The sequence below is a fragment of the Phaseolus vulgaris genome, chromosome 6 (genome assembly GCF_051622355.1).
Source record: "Phaseolus vulgaris cultivar YP4 chromosome 6, ASM5162235v1, whole genome shotgun sequence".
NCBI lineage: Eukaryota > Viridiplantae > Streptophyta > Magnoliopsida > Fabales > Fabaceae > Phaseolus > Phaseolus vulgaris.
The window spans coordinates 22,620,789-22,644,271 of record NC_143503.1 but is presented as its reverse complement, the minus strand read 5'-3'; the positions used below and the strand labels follow the sequence as shown (position 1 = coordinate 22,644,271).

The 23,483-nt window shown below is 33.1% G+C and overlaps 2 protein-coding genes across 9 annotated transcripts in view; one reads left to right on the top strand and one right to left on the bottom strand.

Moving 5' to 3' along the window:
- Positions 1–10,030: 10,030 nt before the first annotated feature.
- The window catches only part of LOC137831328 (uncharacterized), a 28,894-nt gene continuing 15,441 nt past the window's right edge, over positions 10,031–23,483 (bottom strand). For 3 of the 8 annotated variants that reach the window (XR_016521390.1, XR_016521386.1, XR_016521389.1), the window contains 7 exons: positions 11,538–11,615; positions 11,385–11,447; positions 11,212–11,279; positions 10,969–11,046; positions 10,792–10,862; positions 10,538–10,608; positions 10,031–10,440 (listed from right to left, as the gene is read on the bottom strand). Coding sequence is in view for 2 of the 8 variants with exons in the window: in XM_068638969.2 (XP_068495070.1) it covers positions 20,875–21,777 (903 nt within the window). In the remaining 6 variants the exon portion in view is untranslated. Of the gene's footprint in view, positions 10,441–10,537; positions 10,609–10,791; positions 10,863–10,968; positions 11,047–11,211; positions 11,280–11,384; positions 11,448–11,537; positions 11,616–15,599; positions 15,738–16,506; positions 23,478–23,483 lie in introns of those variants that run through there. The other 5 variants (XM_068638969.2, XM_090303186.1, XR_016521387.1 and 2 more) reach the window with 4 other exon arrangements.
- LOC137831326 (cytochrome P450 71D11) lies at positions 13,693–15,828 on the top strand. The gene is given in 3 exon segments (XM_068638968.2): positions 13,693–14,642; positions 15,013–15,334; positions 15,337–15,828. Coding segments are annotated over 3 exon segments (1,524 nt in total). The 5' UTR covers positions 13,693–13,739; the 3' UTR covers positions 15,636–15,828.

The following is a 23,483-nucleotide window of genomic DNA, read 5'->3' as shown; positions in this document are numbered from 1 at the left end:
TAAGAACAATAAAAACATTTACAAATTTAGGTAGTATCAATGTTCAATGAAGAAAGGTCATGCAATGCATGTCTAGAAGTTGTTGTGAAAAAGGGGAACTTAACTTTTAAGATATGAAAACAAATTCCTATTCCAGTGCAAAAGAACAACGTTCTACTTTAAGCATTCTCATTAATGAATTGTTGGTTGACTTTTGAAACAGGAAACCTGCAGGAAATAAATTTATTAGATTGTATATATAATAATATATATAGTAAATATTAAATATAGTAATATATCTGGACGGACATTTATCTAGGAACAATCATCTCTTAAACCACAGAAGAACGAAACAACCTCCAAAAACAGAAACATAAAGTACATCAATTTAAAAAAATATACCCTGATCTGACAACCCTATTAAGCAAAAAAAAGGAACTTTGACTAACTTTCTTTTGCACCATTGTAGAACAGCTTTTCTGTTTAACAAAAAAAAGGAATCCTTGCATTGGATATATTTGAAATAATACACAGCATGCAAGAACATGTAGTATATGTATACCGCCAAAACAGATATCCTCATTTTGTATTTACTAATTTCACTAAAACAGAACTTAAAATGATTATTATAAGCACTTTTTTTTTATGAAATGTATATACCTTAAATCTGTGAACTTAAAACATTTAAAAATGGAAACTTTAATCAATATTTAGGGTTAGGATGAAAAAAGATCCAAACTTTAATTACCTTTTCCATTCCATGGATACCTCTACAGTGCCTATGGTTACCAAGTTCTATATTGGGAAATCAAAGTAGAAGAGAAAGAGTTATTATGTCTTAAAGCTTAACAATACAGAAATATTATATATATAAAAACATTTTTTTTATGAAATGCATGCACCTTTAATTAATATTTATAGTTAGAATGAAAAAGATCCAAGCTTTAATTACCTTTTCCGTTCTACAGCGTTTCAGTTGTATCTCCCAGAACCAAGCAAAAACATAGTAGACCATGGAGAGCAGATCTGGTATCTGATATCTGATATAATGAACAAAAAGAAGATGTTGAGACAAAGGTTGTTTCTAAAATGTAAAAAATAGATATCAGTTGGCTTATGAATGTCGAAGAAGATGAAGATGATAAGGGACAAGTGAGTTTGAACTAATATTAGGCGAACCAACTTTATGTGCTTTTCCAGAAACTTCTTCAGTCATTTTGTTAATGATCTACAGTGAAAATTGTGTTATTAAGTCATTTTGAATTTGCACTAATATTATATTTATTTATTTATTTTTATTTTTTATTTTTAATTTAACTCTGAAATTTGTACTCAGTGTGGAACTAATGATTACTTGAAAGTTTGCGAAGTCTTAAATATTACTTTATACAACTTTTTTTTATTTGAAAATAATATATATTTCCTTTCTTCGGGTATTTTAATTTTTCTTAATAATATTTTTATGCTATTCAACATTTTAACTTTTTTTTTATTGAACTTTAACATTATAATAAGTCTAGCTAAATATAAAAATTGTGAAAGTGAGGAATATAGAAATATAGAAATAGTGAAATTGAGAAGTTTAAATTTAATTTAATTAAATTAAATATAATACAAAAAAAATTACACAATTTTACAATAACTTGTAAATTACAATACATTACAATAATTTAAACTAATTTAAATTAAATAAAACGATTTCTTATACTATGTTCCCATAAGATATATACATGAAAAATGAAGTATTAAAGACCAACTTCCTTCTTTAAGTTCAACCTGTAAAAAAAATACTCCAAAATAATTAGTGCAAGTAAAAGTATAATTTATTACATTATACCAAATCAAGTCCTTGTAAATAAAAAAATGTATGTTTCTTCCAATAGAAACAGATTGTAGGCAAATTCATATTGAACTATGAAGTCACCTCCACAAATATATAAGAAATATTTTTAAAATGAAATAGTACTCATAAAAATTTCTAAAAATTAGAAAAATGATACAGAAAAACAAACACATGTACATCAAAAGGTTTCGAGATAAAAAAAAATAGTTAATACATCAATAACTAATAAACTAATAAACTAATAATTAATAATGAACAATATAAACATAAACATAAACAATGTATAGAAAATCCAATTAATATGCATGCATTCCACAATCTAAAACAGGCTTATGATTTTTTTAATATACTGGCAATTCTTATAGCATTGAGCATATTTAGAAATGCCAACACATTATTAATATGCTAGATAAGAAATGAAAAATTAAAAGCATATATATACATATTGAAAATATTGGAACACTAAACAACAAATACAAAGAAATAAGATGAGCTAATTAAACAGAACCACAATCAAATAAAAATAAAGAGTAAACAAAATAAACTGTTCTTGTTTCCTCAAAGTGGAAACTGGATACTTCCCAACAAAACGAAGCAATACTTGCAAAAATAAATTAACTTAAACAAACTAATATAGTTCAAAACAATAACTGATTATCCTAAGCACTAAGTCTTTTGTAGTGACATGTCATCAGTAGTAGAATCCTGATATCAGAAGAGGGCTTCTTGTTATAACATTCAAATATAATTTTGTCATCTTCACGAATATAATGAAGACGACAAAATTGTTTCCACCCACTACAGAGTGTAACGCTTCTGGAAGGAAACCTGGACTTGAAAATGGTGCATTCCACATCTTGTAGCCATCCATGTAGATTAACCTTCTCGAACTTCCCTCTACGAACATATTCAGCAAAAGGAGAAGGCAGATCCTTAAACAATAACGAAAATATTAGTTAATAATTAGTTAATAAAAGAAATAGAATATATCAATATCCATTTAAAAAGAAAGGATGGTAAACTTATCACATATCCTCCAAAGACCTGTTTTGAACTCAACTTTAAGCCAAAATGTATAAAGGGGCCATTGTTGAGCGGCAACCTCTCTTCAACTTCCTTCAGAAATTTTCTTATAATCATTTCACATAACTCCCCCATAAAAACAGTTATATTGAAGGAGTTATTACCCACATAACGAAACAATATATTGTGTTCACCTTTAAACCCATAAAAATCACTCAGACGGGACCATCCATACACAATTTGGGACAAAGTATATCTTTGTTATAATATACTATATGAATATTGCCTTGACTATCGCTGAGGGTCCATTCCTCCTCCAGTTCATTTTCAAACTCGATGGCGAATGCACGATCCACGTGTCCATTCTATCCATTTTAAAACCATAAAAATACTCAAAGAACTGAAAAAACTATGAAAAGTAAGGAATTTCAGAACCAAAAACATACCTCCCCACGAATGTTAACTGTTGTAAATAAACCTTTAGCAGAAAGTTTTACGATCTCTTCAGGAATGACAACCATGACAATGAGAAAAAGAAATATGAGGATAATGGAAGTAGGGAAGAAGTAGAGAAGAGTAATAACAATAGGTTTGTGAGTAATAAAAAGCCCTACATTACTTATATATAGGAATCATACATTTTCAGTCACAAATCCACGCTAAATTTTCTCTGAAGCAACATGTCTTTTCAGTTACTAAATTAAATAATAATAAAATAATTAAAATCTAATAATGATATTAAAATAAATTAAGAAAAAATATTCATAATTAATAAATAAATAAATAAATAATATTAAAGTAAAGAAAAATAAATATGAAAAGACAAAACTTTAAAAAGCATAGTAGGTGAGTTGTTACCTGTTATGACCATGGAGGGAGCGACGCCGTGGGAAAGCCTCAGGACCCGATATCTCGGGAAAGTGATAAAGAGAAGGAAAAGGTGGCTTCAAGGCCATAGTGATAGTACCAGTAAAGGGCAGCCTGACTCGTGAAGTACCCCTGCCGCCCCAGAGACGCCTTCGGGACAGATACGACCCAAGAGGAAGGTCACGCCCAGGATAACCGGGTGCAGGGTGCGAGAGGAAGGCAGATACGCTCTCAGAGTAAGTGGCTAGATACTTGGGGGCATGAGTTGGCACCCAAAAAGCCACCCCTAGCGCAGTAGCACTCCCAAGCAGGAGGGCTCACACGTAGAGACGTCCCCAGGTGGGCAGAAACGCCCCCAGATGGGGTCATGGCGTCGTGAGGCCCTCCACGTGTACGACAGCCATGCCAGAATAGAAACACCCTCTAGTCAGGTGCCAGGTAATTAAAGATATTCAATACAGTTTCCCTTTCGAGCATTCAGGTACTATTAGGGCTCCCGAGCGTTTCAACGTCTTAAATGCGCTACGTTTCGTAATTAAGCGCTTTAATGAGTGCGTTACGTTTGAGATTAAAAGCGCTTTAAGGCGCTTTAAATGCTGGGGCAGTTTAAATAGCGCTGGGAATGTCGGAAAAAGGGTTGGAACCTTCGACAAATTTAGGAGAAACTCTCTGGTTGCTTGCCCGTGCTTGAGGATTACGTACAAGTGACTGGAGAATATTTTTGCCTGAAGGGGACAACACACACACACACATATACACAGTTCCTTTGCCACCCTTCAGAGTGCCACACGCGGTGCTCAGATACGTGGGTGGACAGTTTTCTTGGTGTTTCTTGCTGGCTGACTTGAGCGTCGGAGTGCAAACGGCCGCTAGGGCGCCACTTTGCCCTCTTTTTGCAGGGAATTTGCAGGCATTCAGTGGGAAGGAGTCCTTAGCTGACGATTGAGGCCACGCACGAAGACGTCCCGGTCAACAGGACGGAACACCTTTGTTTAGTACTATCATCAATACAAACTTTTTTGACACGAAATGATTGATCAAACCTAAGAGATTGATCTTTAACACAACCAACTTTAAACAACACAACTTTGTTAATCAAAAGATCAAAGTCTTTTGGTAGTACACTAGAATCACCATTCTAAATATTAAAAAAAAATATCAGTTAATATAATAACCTTTTCTTATATGCATAAATAAACAAATGCATGGTTCAATAATTTACCTTATCATGAGTTTCAAATAATTCGGTGCAAGATTTATTGATAAGTGTAGTGGCATCCCTGTCAAATAGAACGAAAGTCGTGGAATCCGTTTCATCAATCACTCGCAGCTTCAGCTTATACTTGAAATATAAAATACATAAAGGTTAACAAATTTTATCTATAATTTAACGAATATAATTAATAGTTAATTATTAACAAATTATTAATTAAAATTAGTAAAAAATAATTAATATAATAATATAATAAGTAATAAGTATTAAGAAATATGTAATATGTAATTAAAAATAAATTCAAGCAAGTACAAACACTACCTCTGTTGGACTTTGATAACATGTTTGTTACATTTCTCACAAAAAAACATTTTGGAATCAGGGTAAACAACTTTACCGCATAAGCAAGCTCTGTACCACCAATTGACATCAGCCACAATATGTTTTATTGTAGCTAAGATAACAAAAGTGCTTTCCTGTAAAAAGAAAAAAAAATGATCTTAAAATATTAATAATCCATTTCAATAAACTGTTAAAAAATATTAGTAATACCTCTTTGCAATCTTTTGGGCCTTGAATAGTATTTCTATGAATGAAGCTGATGAATTCATCCTCAACATTCTGTTTTCCAGAGTCACACAATTGACTGAGTCCCTGTGTAGGAGAATCTGTACTTTCAATCATCCTACACATGTAAAAGTTGTAGTTAGAAAGGTTCATACATTTTAATTATCGAAAAATAATATATTAAACTAACATTTTCTTGAGTTCGGTTGCATCTTTGGACTTATCATTATATATTATTTTCGTACAGTCCAAGCATTTTTGTATAAAAACCTTGTCTACATTAAAATATAATGTAAATAAAATAATCAAATAAAAAAATTTAAATAAATTAGAAATTCATCACTTCACATACCTTTGAAAATTTTTACTTTAGCAAAATGCACACTGATGACAATATTTTCCAGCTCTCCAGATGACAGAAATGCATTGAGCTCATCAACATAGTTACCAAATAAAGTACACTCAATATGGTAGCTGTTGTAAGTTAAAATTACAATTGTAAGAACAAATATTTTGGATTCGTTATGGTACAAAATATTAGCTTACCCATCAGCTTCAATAGAAATCACATTTAACTTAATTGTTGACCCTGATCTATTCAGCTCTCTTTCAGTTCCCATACCAGTTAATATTCCAATAACATCTGTAAAAACATATTCATTTAAAAACATGTCCAAAGAAATCTGTTCAAGTAAAAGAATATTACTAACCGACTAAGTAGTCTGTATCAAAACCAGGCGCCTTTAACACAAAAATTGGTGTGTAATGAGGTTTTGGACATGAGACCAGATCATTACCAACAGAGGTTACTTTGGTTCCAAACTGAAAATTGATTTTGTATTGGTGACAGGTAGTGCGATAAGATCCTGAATTAGTAGACACACTAAAGAAATTGAAGGAATAAACTTTATCCTCAAAAATATCATTTTGAAATTTATAAATTAGAGTTCTTCTAACGGAAACATGAATTCTATCACCCTAAAAGATAGCAACAAACATTAAGCATGATTAATAAAAATTACATTAAACTGTAATACAAAAAAAAATATGAAAGAAAATGATAAAGTATTTTACATCTTTGTCTTGTATGACCATTTCCATGGAGAATGGAAACTTTGTTTTCATAAAATCAGAAACAAACCACAAACATATAACCCTTGCTATCAGGATCCAATTTTCACTTTGTGGATTAACATCTTTCACACAATTTGTATTTTGTCTTGACACAGACATTATAAGGGTGACCTTTGAGTAAAAGGAAAATGTAGAATGCAATGGTCAATGTGAAACACAAAAATACCCATATACGTATATATATACTGAGGAGGTGATACAGAATTATTTTCAAAAATATCAAAAAAACAAATTTACAATTTCAAAGTGAAATAGGTGGAAATATTAAGAAAACATAATAAAGTATAACAATATTGTGAGACAAAAACAAACATTCCAATTTTCAAATCAGATATAGTTTTTTAGCTAAGAATAAAGATGGATTTAGTTCAAATATGTCATAAGACAAAAATAATCATATATAACATTAAATAAATATACAGGTAATGACAACAAAATTAGGTTTAAAAATGTTCAATGAATGACAAAAACGAAGTTAAGCATGTCAGGTTTCATACATAAGAGATTAAGCCTATAAAAAATCGAAACTGTAAAAAGTGCAAACATTTCGACTTCCAGCATTGCGATTAATGAAATTGTGGTTTGAATTTTGAAAAGTAAGGTTGAAAGTACACAATATTTGAAATTCCTAGCATGATCGGAAAATCCTAATATGCAAATAAATGGAATTTTAGGTAGGTTTTCAAAGGAAATTTGAAAAAGAGGATTCTTGTTTAGCACAAAAAAACCCCTTACTTTGAAATTTCTGAAATAATACACAGATAGACAGAAAGTGGAAACCCTAACAGAGAAATCTTACCAATTTCATATAACCATAGACTCTTGCTTTTGCATGCGGATGAAAGAATGAAAAAATCTTTCCTTGGTGCTTGATATACTGGGGAATCAGTTTGAAAACATAAAAATCAAGAAACAAACCTATAAAAGTAGCGGTGCCGTTCACAGATTACTGAAATCGTAAACAAATCAAAGAGGAGAAAAAGTGAGATAATGACTTAACATAATCAGGTAATAAAAACAAAAGAACCAAATGAAAGAAAGTGGGCAGAAGTATAAAATCAGATCTCTGCAAAATGATATTTGAAAAAACGAAAACTTTTTAATACTTTGCAAAACAGGAAAATGAAGATACAAACCTCTGAAAGTAGCTGTGGGGTTGATAGATTCATGAAAAAGGAAAGAAAATCAAAGAAGAGAAAAGGTTGGATACAAAGAGCACAAAACAACATTAATGACTTAAGCCAAGAAGGTAATAGAAACAAAAAAACCAATGCAACGGACGCGGGTAAAGGTTTAAAATCAGATCTAAGTTTACTGAAAGTATGGTTTCATGCAGCTCGATGGGAGTATTCTTGCTGTGTTTTGGAGGAACAGACCAATTCCCCTTGATGATAAAGATGACTTCAAGGAATGAAAATCTTTGACTATTATTATGTACCCCTCATTTTTATGTGGGAACATGTTAGATTAAGGATTTAGGAAAAAATGGGAATGTCAGATCTTAAAATTTTAGAAAAGTTTTGAACGAAATTGGATATGTGTGTAAAAATGAAACTTTATCAACACATCATGTTGAAACATGAAAATGAAGAAACAAATAAATGTTTGACTTGAATCTATCTATAATACAATCTTTCTTAACACTTTCTCTGAAAAAAGACAAAAGATGAAACCTTTATTCCCTTTCAGCCTCATTGTTTACCACAAACCTATGATCCTACCTTGACTATTAAGAAAACAAACTCAAACAAAAATAAAGGTCTTATGGTGTAGAGGATGAACATCAAAACAAGTTCTTTATCCAACAAAAAGAATCACTTCCATTCAATGTACTCTTTTAGGGTTTAGGATTTGCTGTTTTGAGGAAATAAAAATTAGAATTAATGAGCTTCACATGGAGCTGAAAAAACAATCAAAGGAGTATAGGAAAACCTCAATCATGAGTTGAAAAATCTAAATGACTGAAAACTTCATTTATTTAATGGTATTTGATATTTATAAATTTTAAATTCTAATGATATTTGTTAAAATTTTAAAATTCTAATTAATGTTAATAATGTTGTTGAAATTTTTAAACTTTTAAATTTTTAAATTTTTTAAATTTTTAAATTTCTAAATTTTTAAATTTTTAAATTTTTAAATTTTTAAATTTTTAAATTTTTAAATTTCTAAATTTCTAAATTTCTAAATTTCTAAATTTCTAAATTTTTAAATTTCTAAATTTTTAAATTTCTAAATTTTTAAATTTCTAAATTTTTAAATTTCTAAATTTTTAAATTTCTAAATTTTTAAATTTCTAAATTTTTAAATTTGAAAATATGAAAAATTAAATATTTGAAGTTTATTAGTAATAATAATAATAATAATATTGGAATTAGAAATATTGTGTAGCAGTCAGAAAAAAAGATATGAATAAAAAAAGGTAATTAATGTGAATAATGTTGTTGAAATTTTTAAATTTTAAAAATTTTAAATTTGAAAATCTAAAAAATTAAATATTTAAAGTTTATTAGTAATAATAATAATCTTGGAATTATAAGTGTGCAGAAAAAGTCAGAAAAAGAATATACGAATAAAAAAGTAATTAATGATCTTGGAATTGTAAAATTTGAAAATATAAAAAATTAAATATTTGAAAAATATTAATAATAATACTAATCTGAGAATTGGAAATAAGTGTGCAGAAGCAGAGAAGTCAGAAAAAGAAGATATGAATCAAAGAGGTAATTAATGATCTTTGGAATTGTAAAATTTGAAAATATGAATAATTAAATATTTGAAGATTATTAATAATAATAATAATTTGGGAATTGGAAATAAGTGTGCAGAAGCAGAGAAGTCAGAAAAAGAAGATATGAATCAGAAAGATAATTAATGATCTTTGGAACTATAAAATTTGGAAATATGAATAATTAATATTTGAAGATTATTAATAATAATAATCTGGGAATTGGAAATAAGTGGGCAGAAGCAATTAATGATCTTGGAATTAAACAATTTGAAAATATCAAAAATTAAATATTTGAAGATTAATAATAATAATAATAATCTTGGAATTCGAAATAAGTGTGCGGCAACAACAAAATAAGTTAGAAAAAGAAGATATGATTCAGAAGAAGATATGAATAAAAAAGGTAATTAATGATCTTGGACTTCTAAATTTTGAAGAATTTGAATTTTGAAGAATAATATAATGCGAATAATCTTAACGTTAAAGTTTGTCTGAAAAATACATTAATGCGAATAAAAAATTAAATACATTAAATAAATGTCTCTTTTAAAAGTAAACTATACAAAATAACATTCCATAAGAATATTTAATATTAGATTACAAAATTTGACCATGTATTTAAAACAAATTTGATAACTAAAATAAAGTAAACAATTAATTTTCTATACTGGACATTACAACCGTTTGCAAATTACATCTATCTATAATAGTATTTGAATCTATATAATTAGAACATTGTTCTTGGAAAAATAAATTCTGAATACAATATTGAATTTTGAAGCACTAACAACATCATCATATGAATTGGGGTTACTCCACTTTCAAAGATCAATTTGTGGTCTTCACACAGTGCATGTATCTGAAAAAATTCCCTCCATCCACAACCAAATTTAACAGAAGCTTTGGTGGCCTTATCAGAATTCTGCAATTTACTTAAAAGAGAAAGATCCTAAAAGAAAATAAACACATGTATGAGATTTATGAAATAAACTAACTAAACTTAAAAGAGTTATCAAATAAGGGACATAATAAGTAGCCATTCCACTACCGGTTTCTGCACATCTTTGAGAGGAAGTCCAAAGACTAAGTAGCACACCAAAAAACACCATTAAAGATTTTATCAGCAAAAAAAATAAACAATGAAAAAAACAATGAGAAAAAAGGAAGGAAAAAATTTCACCTTGATGCTAAAACAAAAGATGGATATGAAAGAAAATCGCATTCCACTTCCACTACAGGTTGCTGCAAAAACTGAAATGTAGATGGAAAAAAGGTGTTGAAAATTTTCCAAAGAAACTTTAACAACAAAAAAGATATCTCTTTGAGTAGAAGTCCAAACCCTAGGTAGCCCAAAAAAAATCAATTAACGATTAATCACCAAAAAAAATGAACAATGAAAACAACAATAAGAACTAAGGAAGGAAAAGATTTCACCTTGATGCTGAAACAAAAGATGGATACGAACGAAAATCCCATTCCACTTCCACTACCAGTTGCTGCAGAAACTGAAATGTAGATGGAACAACTCCAGAAAAGATTAAATCAACAAAAAAGTGAAAAATGGAAAAAAAACCATGAGGACAAACGAACAGAGGAAGGAAAAGATCTCACCTTGGTGCTTGAAAATCCATTCCACTTCCACTACCGGTTGCTGCAGAAACTGAAATGTAGATGAATATCATTTTGATGCTGTCAAAAGTAACAAAAAAACACAGAATCAACCATGTGAACAACAAAGAAACAAATAAACGGTAGAAACATGAAAAAAACGAAACTTTGATAAGAAAAACCAAAAAATATTTCATTTTTATGCTGTGGAACAAAGAAATCGTAAATGAGATGAACAAAATCCACCTTGATGCTTGAACATGGTTGATATGAACGAAAATCCATTCCACATCCACTACCAGTTGCTGTTAAAACTGAAATGTAGATGGAAAAAACTCCAAAAAACATTAAATCAGCACAAAAGTGAAAAATGGAAAAAACCATGAGGACAGACGAACAGAAGAAGGAAAAGATTTCACCTTTGTGCTTGAAAATCCATTCCACTTCCACTAACAGTTGCTGAAGAAACTGAAATGTAGATGCTAAAACTCCAGAAAAGATTAAAACAGCAAAAAAGTGAAAAATGGAAAAAAACCATGAGGCAGACGAATAGAAGAAGGAAAAGATCTCACCTTGGTGGTTGAAAATTCATTCCACTTCCACTACCGGTTGCTGCCTAAATTGAAATGTAGATGAATATCATTTTTATGCTGTCAAAAGTAACAAAAAAACACATAATCAACCATGTGAACAACAAAGAAGCAAATAAACGGTAGAAACATGAAAAGAACGAAACTTTGATAAAAAAAACAAAAAAAGTTTTCATTTTTATGCGGTGGAACAAAGAAATCGTAAATGAGATGAACAAAATCCACATAACGGAAGAAATAGTCACCTGGAGAAGGAGAAGGCATAAATGAAATAAAGAAGCCAGAAATGAAGAACCATAAAGGAAACCCAGAGAAGAAGAAACCAAACGCAAGGGAAAACAAAGAGAGACCGGAAAAGTTGAGTAATAGGAGAGAGAAACGTTGAAAGTGTATATAAAGAAAGGGAGTATTTAAAGAAATGGGGTTTTGCACACGTGTAAGTCATATAGAGTGCCACTTGTCACTCCCAGAATGCGTTTTAGCTTGCTATTTTTAGTTAAAATTTGAAATTTTTTTTCTTTTTGATTTTGTTTTAAAACTTACCCTGGGAGTGCCTTCCATTTGTATTATTTATAGATAACCAACAACTTGCTAAAAGATACAATACTAGGAATGAAATAGACCCTATTGTACTCAATGACATGATGAGTAATGAGTGGTTAATGGGACAAATTGATGATGATAATGATAATGATACTAAAGAGGGGAAAATGAGTTGTTCTTTTATGAAGATCCCACTCTTAATTGGCATTTGTTTATGATGATTCACGTATTGGAGAACCAATAAATTATACAAGGAGACAAACACCTAGTAAAATAAAACTACCATCAAGTGGTGGTGGTATTGTCATTGGATCTTCCCATACTTCTAAGAAAGGTCCAACTGAAACTTCATCCTAACAAGGAAGGGTAAAGAGAAGATTCAAACTGGGGTTGAGAATGAATTACATGATAGCTCTGATTCTGAGTTTGAAAAATTATTTAACTTTGATAAGAGTTTCTCTGAAGGGGTAGAGGAGGAGTGATATGCCCCATTAGATAATATTGAAGACAATTGTGTTGGGATTGAAGAAGAGTGAGATAATTAGAAACATAAGACCATTTCTTTTGTGTTTTGTTGTTATTTTTAATTTTGAACTTGAAATTTGTGATGTTTTGATTTAATGTTATTCTTATTAGAATTTTTAGACATAATATAATTATTAGTTATGATTATCTCTTTCATTATTTTTGTATTCTTTTAAAATTATCTATATGTATATATTATATTTCTTTCAAACACAATGTTTCCGTCATAACCCATTATAATTTCCGATATAACTTTATAAAAGATTTATGAGATGTTTTTAATGTCATCCGTTAACATTACTTACATAACTATCTAAACTCTTATGTCAGTTAGATAACTATAAACTATGATTATAAAACTTCAACTCAACTAATTCAATGAATTTGTATGCAAAACCATATATGGGGAAATAAAAGCACAAACAGTGCTATGTTAGAAAAAAATTTGTTTTCTTTAACTTCAACTATAAAAAGTTTGGCAGTAGAGAAAAAATGTAACCAAATGTTTGAACCAGAATATAGTCTAATCTCAGCCTTAAATATAGTCTATTTTTAGTAGCGTTGATATTTTGCCAAATTAGATTCTGATATTTTTTTTCTTTTCACGTTACAACTATGCTTTCAATGATTTTTTTATTATCTATGATTTAACTTTTACAAGTTATCTCGTTGATTTTTATTTTCAAAATTAGAATTTTAATTTATTTACAAGGTACTTTTATCTTTTAAATAAATTTATTTCATTTTTTTTTTCATAAAAATGTTAACAGAAAAAATTATCCAGACAAATGTAAAAAAAGGTTTCTATCTTTAAAGTTTTGGTAATGTTTCTGCATCTTTTCATATTTTTTCTTATGTCTATTTTGAGTCCTTAGGCGAAGTGATTTAGTCTGTTAGTTCCCAACAGGTATTTTGTGTCCTTGGATGGATAAAAGTCAATTAAATTAACTGATTCCAATTAATTATTCATGAAAAGGACATCTTCGGTTCAAAGCTATTGACTTATAGAGGAGAAACCAAAATGAAGACGTAGTTAAGTTAAGAATGCTGAGAAATGTGTATATATAAACAGACACTAGTAGCATCACACTCACATTAGAAATCTGCTTCTTTTCCATGGCTCAACTACTCCTCTACTTTTCAGCTCTTATCTTCTTTATCTTCTTAGCCCTTATAGTACAAAAAATTGGAAACAAACCCAGGAAAAGAGATGAAACAACTTCTAAAATACCTCATGGCCCTACAAAGCTACCTATTATAGGAAATATACACAATCTGCTATCCTCTCAGCCACATAGAAAACTAAGAGACCTGGCCTTAAAATATGGACCCTTGATGCATCTTCAACTTGGAGAGGTTTCTACTATTGTCATTTCATCCCCTGAGTGTGCTAAGGAAGTCATGAAAACCCATGATATTAACTTTGCCTCACGGCCTAAAGTCCCAGCTATGGATTTAATGACTTACAATTGCACAGATATAGCTTTCGCTCCTTATGGAAATTATTGGAGGCAGCTAAGAAAAATTTGCACATTGGAGCTTTTAAGCCTAAAACGTGTCAACTCATACCAGCCAATTAGAGAAGAGGAGCTCTCCAATCTTGTCAAATGGATATATTCGGAGAAAGGATCCCCCATCAATCTCACTCAAGCTCTACTTTCATCAATTTATACAATTGCTTCAAGGTCTGCCTTTGGCAAGAAATGCAAAGATCAAGAAAACTTTATATCAGTGGTTAAAAAAACAATAAAACTTGTTGGAGGTTTTCACATTGGAGATTTGTTTCCTTCTGCTACTTGGCTGCAACATGTCACTGGCACGAGGCCCAAGCTTGAGAGGTTCTATCAACAAACAGATCAGATAATAGAAAACATCATCAATGAGCATAAAGAGGCAAAGTCAAAGGCCAAAGATTACGAAAGGGAAGCAGAAGATCTCGTGGATGTTCTCATACAATATGAGGATGGTAGCAAGCAGGATTTTGCTTTAACTAGGAACAACATCAAGGCTATAATTGTGGTATGGATCATAACTTCTTGCAAATACCTTTTATGATCATAATCTTTCTCATACTTGCTATGAAAGTGGAATTAGTTAATAGGGACGAGTTTGATTTCTATTTTCAAAAACTGGTTTTTGTTTTAAAAATAAGAAGAAACTAGACACTCACTTCATACCTCACCACAAACAGTACCTCTTGCAGATGACTCTAGGATCCCAAAACAGGATAACTTAACGAGAAAACATCTCCTAGATGTTTCCCCCCTATATCTTATTTTTCACCAGTGAGATCTTTGAAATAGCGAAACATTTGCCAAATAACTCTAGAAGCATGTAGTCTCTTTATTTCTTTACTTTTAACCTTTTTGATTGATAAACTATTTTTAAGGACATTTTTGCTGCTGGAGGTGAGACATCAGCAACAACCATAGTTTGGGCGATGGCTGAAATAATGAAGGATTCAAGAGTAATGAGAAAAGCACAAGCTGAGGTTAGAGAGGTATTCAACATGAAAAGAAGGGTTGATGAAAATTGCATCACTGAACTCAAATATTTGAAACTAGTCGTGAAAGAGACCTTGAGATTACACCCTCCAGCTCCTCTTTTGCTTCCAAGAGAATGTGGTAAAACATGTGAGATACATGGCTATAACATACCAGCCAAAAGCAAGGTCATAGTCAATGCTTGGGCAATTGGAAGAGATCCAAACTATTGTCTGAACCGGAGAGGTTTTATCCCGAGAGATTCATTGACAGCACTGTTGACTACAAAGGGAATAATTTTGAGTACATTCCTTTTGGAGCTGGAAGAAGGATATGCCCTGGAATCATATTTGCATCCAGAGTTGTCGAAGTGACCCTTGCAATGTTGTTATATCACTTTGATTGGAAGCTTCCAAGTGGAATGATAAGTGAAGAATTGGACATGAGTGAAGAGTTTGGAATCACAGTTAGAAGAAAGCATGATCTGTTCTTGGTTCCTTTTCCTTATCTTCCTTTGTCTGTCCCATAAATCTGTCCCATGGATTTCAGACTGAGAAATTGAAACCCTTGGTGATGTTGAGATCGTGCACTTTGATGCTATCATAGCAGCTTTCATGATGAGTAGGTGTTCCTAGAGTCAATAAAGCATGATCTTCTATTCTGTTATTTAAGTGTGTTTAGACATGAATTATACTATATAAAATTACAAGTTTCTGCTGTTATTTTTATCCCACAATTAAAACTAGCAATTGATAACATGAATTTTCCTTTTTGAGAGATAGCGTACCATAGAAACATAAACTCCAAAAAAAACATAATAAATGAGAAACTTTCTGTACTTGAGTACAATTTTTTTTTCACATATAAATTTTTTGATATATGTCAATGGTACAATATAAAATGTTATCTTATATTTCTTAGAGTGAATATTAATTATAACAAAATTTCATTGATCAACGCTCTATATTTCTTTTAATTATTCACAATATATTTCTAAAATATATAAGTTTTACAACGCTCTTTATTTTTATATTTTTTTCGTTATTTTTTTTTAAATTAGTTTTTTTTCTTTATTTTTAATTTTTTTGTTTTTCTTTTTATTTTAAAAAATTATTTATTCTTTTTTTCTTTATTTTATTTTTTTCTTTTTCTTTTATTTTAAAAGCATACTTTTATTTTTCTTTATTTTAATTTTTTTCTTTTTCTTTTATTTTTAAAAATTATTTATTTTAAATTTTTTTATTTTATTTTTTAAAAATATTTATATTTTCTTTATTTTAAATTTGTTGTTTTTTAATAGGTTTTTTTTCTTTATTTTTTGTTTGTTTTTCATTACTTTTTTTATTTATTTTTATGTTAGTTTTTTTTTCTTTATTTTAATTTTTTTCTTTTATTTTTAAAAATTAGTTATTTTTTCTGTATTTTAAATTATTATTTTTGTGTTAATCCTTGCATGAGCTAGTTTATGATATATGATATTAAGAGGACAAGTTTCTAGAGATCAACTGCAATTGGATTTAGAAATTTAGATTTAGAAATTGAGAAGACAACTCGGAGGAACAAAATTAAGAAAAGCAAAGAGAAGCTATTGAAGAATTTTCAACCACGTCTACTAATCACATTGAACCAATTCAAGAAGAAAACAACATTGTTGAAGAAAGACAATTGTCACTGAGAAGAACACTTGGTGATTATGCTATGCAATAGGGACTACAACAATTTTCCAACATTGCAATACCTCGTGCTACTAAGACAGTGGCAATGAAACCAACATTCCTTAGTTTGATACGTACTCATCAATTTACTGATATGGACCATGAGAATTCGTATACATATTTGTCTACAATTTATGAGCTGTTTGGAAAAAGGGGGTTCTAATAAGATGATATTGAATATGTTCATTTGCGTTTTTCCTTTTTCATTAGCAGGTTGAAGCTGAAGAATGACTCAAGTCACATCTAAATCAGAGTCTCACCAATTGAAGAGAAGTTTTCACACAGTATTTTCAACCTTTGCAAGTTCACCAAGTATTCTAACCTCTCCAAGTACACTAAGTATTCCAACCTCTCCAGGTACACTAAGTATTCCAACCTCTATAGGTACATCAAGCATTCTAACCTCTCCAGGTACACCAAGTATTCTAACTTCTCCAGGTACACAAAGTATTCTAACCTCTCCAGGTACAAGGTCCTAATCTCCCCTTGAGATCAAGACCTCTCAATGTAATGAGAAAACCTTTCGTTTGGAGAGAATAATGAAAACTCATAGGATATATTTCACAATATGAAGAATTTATAATGGTTAGGCACACAACCCAAATTCTCACAGACCCATATCCTTACATGCCCCCAGCTTCAAGCGTAAGCCAATGAGGCTTTATCAAGGTATGGGTCTGAGGTTGATTTATTCTTTATACGGTGTTCATTCCTTGACCCTCTATCCTGTAGTTTCTTGCTCATGGATTACAGTGTTCTTTATCTCTGGGCAAAACATGATGTGTTGCGTGAGGTTTATGTATTTACTTCCCTTAAACGCATTAGAAAACTTCGCCATGCTCAATCGTTGAGTCGTATTCACTCCGACCAAGATCTTGTTGTTATTCCTTGTAATCCTACACAACCCGTTTGTAGTAGTTGTTGTTCAGGCGAGCCACCCTTCTGCTTTTTCTATGAAATGTTGTTTACCAGGCTCAATTTCCGCTTGCCTTTGACTGCCTTCGAGAAAGAGGTTCTTAGTGCCATGAATGTAGCTCCCGCACAACTTCACCCAAATAGTTGGGCTTTTGTACGAGCCTTCTATATCCTTTGCTGTCAGCTTAACTTTGTGCCAAGCGCAACTATGTTCTTCTACTTCTTTGAATATAAACCTTCCAAACGAACTTCCTGGGCTTCTGTTAGCGGAGCGAAAGGTCGGGCCATACTAACTTTGTTCCAGTCTTCCTATAAATCTTTTAAAGGTAGGTTCATAAAAATCCAAAAGACCGATCAAAACCCAGATTTCTTTGAAGGGTTTCCCCTTTACTGGTCATCCAATCCTCAGAGTCAACAAACTCGTTCTCCTGACAACCTTGAGCGTAATGAATTTAATGACTACAAAAATCTTGACGACTTAGGGATTGTCTTTGAAACTTCCATACTGTTAAAGCTAGAGTTCCAACCACATGACCTAAAAGTCAATATTGGTACATACTTCTACTGACTCTCCTTATTCCTCATATTGCTTATTGATGTCTCATTAATACTTTCCTTTTCAGATAACGCCATGCTTCTTACTAAAGCTGAAATGGCTCGCCGGCTGAGGGAGGCTTCTTTGAAACCTAGTACCGAACCAACTGTCGCTGATTCCGAGCACACCGCTAGCTTACCCGTACGAAAGAAGCGTAATGTCGAAGGTCGCCCTCCAGAAGGTGTCTTCGACCTAGATGATCACTCCTCACGTCAACAAGGATCATCAAGAGCCTGAGCTTCACAGAATGAGGCTAACATCTCCTTTGAGATGAACGTTACTGCTAAACGCTTTTGACCACATGGCCCGCCGACTGCTGAAACAAGACAAAGAAAAAATTGACCAACTGACCACTAAAATAGAGAGTGTTCGTACCACAAATTCTCAACTGGAAGAACGATTAACAGCCTTAGTCCATGACCGCGACGATGCTCTTATTAAGCTCCAAAGAACTGTTGAAGATTATGCTCGCCATCGAGATGATCATCAGGCCACCAACCGAGCTTGGCAGAACACTGAAGCCACATTGCATAATAAAATAAACATATTGGAGAATGCATTGGAAGTAGCTAAGAATGAAATATCTCGATCCTTTGTGGACGGTTTCCAAGGAGCTGTGGAGCAAATCAAATTAATCCAACCAGATTTGGATATCTCGTGTATGGGCCCTTTTAAGAGTGTTGTGGATGGTTGGATTGCGGATGAAGAATGAATATAACAAAGAAACTTTAAATTTCGGTACCATTTTGAAAACTTAACCATATTTCATGTAATCAAGTTTACAAATGTCTCTCATATTTAGTATTTGAACAACTAGACTGCTGGTATTTGAACGACTCCTATGATATCTAAGTTTATGTCTTACCTCTTATTTATTTAAACAAAAATTATTCGTAATACAACTAAACTAAACGTATTCTAATTCAGACTTAAAAGACACTGAACTTTAAACGTAATTTTTGAAAATAAATTATTCTAATTCAAACTTAAAGGACAACGAACTTTAAACGGAATTTTCTAAAATAAATTATAAATGCAACTTACAAAGACTTAGCATTTCCAACCTGGCACTAAAAGTAGGGAATGCCCATCTTCTCCTTTGAACCGAGCATCTCCGGCTCGGAACCATGGGTGGTGAACACCAAGTCATGGATTTTTATTGGACCAAATGTCTCCGGCTTGGCACCATGGGCGGTGAACACCCTCCCATGGTTTTTCTTGGACCGAGCATTTCCGGCTCGACACCATGGGCAGTGAACACCAACCCATGGTTTTTATTGAACCGAGCATCTCCGGCTCGACACCATGTGCAATGAACACCAACCCATGGTTTTTATTGAACCAAGCATCTCCGACTTGGCACCATGGACGTTGAACACCTTCCCATGGTTTTTTATTGGACTGAGCAACTCCGGCTCGGCACCATGGGCGGTGAACACCTTTTCATGGTTTTTATTGGATACACCTGACTTTGAAAATAGTTTAATAAATCATTGCAAATGCCAATCCTTTTGGACTGGTAATTTATTATTAAAATATTGTTGTAACATGTCTCAAACTATAAAGTAAATGAAAAATCCAACATGAGGATTAGCTATAATAAAACCTTAAATTAGCTACATTCCATGTCCGAGGGACTTCCCCGCCATCTAGGGCCTCCAACTTGTACGCTCCTCTCCCTAATACTTCTCGAATCCTGTATGGTCCAATCCATTGCAGTGCTAATTTGTTATTTATGTTTGCTTCTCCCGCCTTTCTTAAGACGAGGTCTCTCTCTTTGAACTCCTTTGCATGCACTTTGCTTAGGTATTTTGCTTCGATTCTCCATTTTTGCACTGATTCTCGTATCCTCGCTTTTTCTCTTAACTCCTCAATAGTATCTAATTGGTATAATCGGCCCTCTTCTGATGTCGCTTCCGAAAAATCTTCTACCCTCATTGATATCATTTCCACCTCAATCGGTAATACTGCATCCCCACCATATACCAAACCAAAAGGTGTTTCCTTCATCATTGACTGCACCGTAGTGTGGTACGACCAAACTACTTATGGTAGAACATCCACCCATTTGGCTTTGGCTGCTCCCAACTTCTTCTCCAACCCTTGTAAAATTACCTTATTTGCTGCTTTCGCCTGTCCATTAGTCTGCGGATGTTCCACAGACGAAAATATGTGTCGGATTCCCAGCTCTTCACACATGAGCTTCATCTTTCGACTAATAAACTGGGTACCATTATCTGATATCAGTTCTTTAGGTACACCAAACCTGCATATTATTGATCTCCATACGAACTTGGTAATTTTCTCTGCTGTAATGGTGGTTAAAGCCTCCACTTCTATCCATTTCGTAAAATATTCAACAACTACTACTATGAATTTGAATTGTCTTACCGATATGGGAAAAGGTCCCAAGATGTCAATTCCCCATCTAAAGAATGGCCATGGGGCGATCAAGGAGTACAATCGCTCCGCTGGAATCTTAATTTCATTCGAATGTCTTTGGCACCTATCACATTTCCTAACATATTCTGCATAATCCCCTCTTAATGTGGGCCAAAAAAACCTGCCCTTAGTACCTTCATAGCTAAGGATCTCCCTACGATGTGATTCCCACAAATTCCTTCGTGAATCTCTTGCATTATCCTTTCCTTTTCAAATTCATCTACACACCTCAGCAATGGCGTTGAAAATCCTCTTCTGTATAACTTTCCCTCAACCATCTGGAATTGAGCTATATTTTTTCTCAAAATGGCTTGTGCTTCCAACCCAACAGACTCTTCTCCATATCTGAACCATTTTAAATACATGTCCATCCAACTATGCCTGCTACGAAGCTCCATCATCTCCCCAATGGTTACGCTTGGTGCTGCTAAGCTCTCCTGAATGACAAATCTATGATTACCCCATCTTTTTGTACTTGCTAATTTAGACAACAAATATGCTCGAGCATTCTGGTCCCGTGGTACGTGTACCAAACCGAACTCAAAATTGGTTGCCATATTTCGTACCTCCTCCAGATACTTAGCCAAATGCGGGTCTCGTGCCTGGAAGTTTCCTGATACTTGTTCGGTCACTAATTGGGAATCGCTTCTTACCACCAACCTACTGACCCCCATATCAATCGCCAATCTCATTCCAGCCAACAAAGCTTCATATTCTGCTTGATTATTGTTTGCTTGAAATGCGAATTTTAATGACTGCTCTACTAGGACACCATCCGGCCCTTCCAAGATTATCCCTGCTCTGCTCCCTTTCACATTTGATGCGCCATCCACAGATAAGATCCATCCTCCCGAACCTCCCTTCACATCCTCTCCACCTGAGGGTGCCAACTCTGCCACAAAATCTACAAGTGCCTGAGGCCTTACCAGACCCCTGCCTTCAAACAACAACCCATACTCCGACAATTCAATCGCCCATTTCATCATCCTTCCTGCCAAATCCATCTTCTGTAAGACTTGTTTGATTGGCAAGTCTGTCTTCACCACTACCTGGAAATTCTAAAAATAATACTTCAACCGTCTTGCTGTCATCACAACGGCCAAGGCTACTTTTTCTATCTTCTGGTACCTTACTTCCGCTCCCTGTAATGTCCGACTAACAAAATAGATCGGCCTATGTTCCTTTTCTTTCTCATGTGTTAACACCGTGCTTATCGCTTTCACTATGACACACAAGTATAGATGGATAGGTGTCCCTACCGAGGGTTTAATCAAGATTGGCGGTGATGCTAATACTTCTTTTAACTTCTGAAAAGCTTCCTCACATTCCTGTGTCCGTGTAAATTGATTACTCCCTTTCAGACATTAGAAAAAAGAAACCAATCTCTCTCCCTCTTTTGGAATAAATCTCGACAAGGATGCAATCCTTCCAGCTAATTGTTGCACTTCTTTAACTGGCGTTGGACTCCGCATGTTAAGGATTGCCGCATACTTCTTTGGATTCATCTCAATTCCCCTTTGTGTCAACATAAAGCCTAGAAACTTTCCTGCTTTTACTCCGAATACGCACTTTTCTGGATTCAACTTCAACTTAAATTTGTCCAACGCCTGAAAAGTTCCCTCAGATCTCGCACATGACTATCAGCTTTTACAGATTTCACCACCATATCATCTACATATGCCTCCACATTCTTGCCCAACATTCCCTCCAAAATTCGATCCATCAACCGTTGGTATGTCGCTCCTGCATTTTTTAATCCAAATGACATTACAGTGTAACAAAAATTTGACAAACCTCCCTTAAATGTTGTTTTGTCTTCATCCATAGGATGTGATGGCATTGAGGTCTTCTTCTTGTTGGAAATTGGGGTGAATTTGCGGAAGCTTATGGTTGTTAATGGAACAAGGTCTTCCTAGGAAGTGTGGATGCCTTGAAGGTGCATGAAGAGTGTGAGATTAGGGAGGTTCGGCCAGCCCCTATTGAAGACTAAAACCTAGATTCTAGGCAAGGAGTAATGTATGACTCAAGTTTGGCAGCATAACAATACTCAATTTAATCTTACAATACATGAGGTTGGCTCTTCTTTTTATAGACTAAGGAGGACCGTAAATGATGACCTAAATGATGAGCAAATGCAAACCAAATGAAATGTAAAAGAGTAGCACATGGAGGCACATGGAGCACATGGCACATGGGTGCACATGGCCTTCTAACTTGCACATGGCCGGTCCTAGATTAGTGGGGAGGTTCTAGAAACAATAGCTAATCTAGGTTAACTCCTCCTTAATCCTAATTTGCAGAAATTAAACAAAGGTTCACAAGGCTATGCTATTTACACCACAATTAAAACTAAGCTACACTTTGTTGGGCCTTCTTGGACGCCAACCTTCTTGGATGTCAACTCTCTTAGACGCTTCTTGTGTCTCTTAGACACTTCTTGTGGGTGCCCTCTATGCAAGGTTGGTCCTAAACGCTCTTTTGGGTGCTGGAGCCTCTTCCATCATCCCCTCCCTCTTAAAAAGGATTTGTCCTCAAATCCAATGCTTTTTCTTTTTCATGGCTAGGGAGATGGATGTTTATGGCTGGATGGTGTCCATCATCTCTTCCTTCTTGAGAAAATCTATCCTCAGATCTACAGATGTGATCTCGGATAGCAGCCTCTTGCTTCTTCAATTAGGCTTGCCCTCCCGGATCAAACATCCACCTAGGA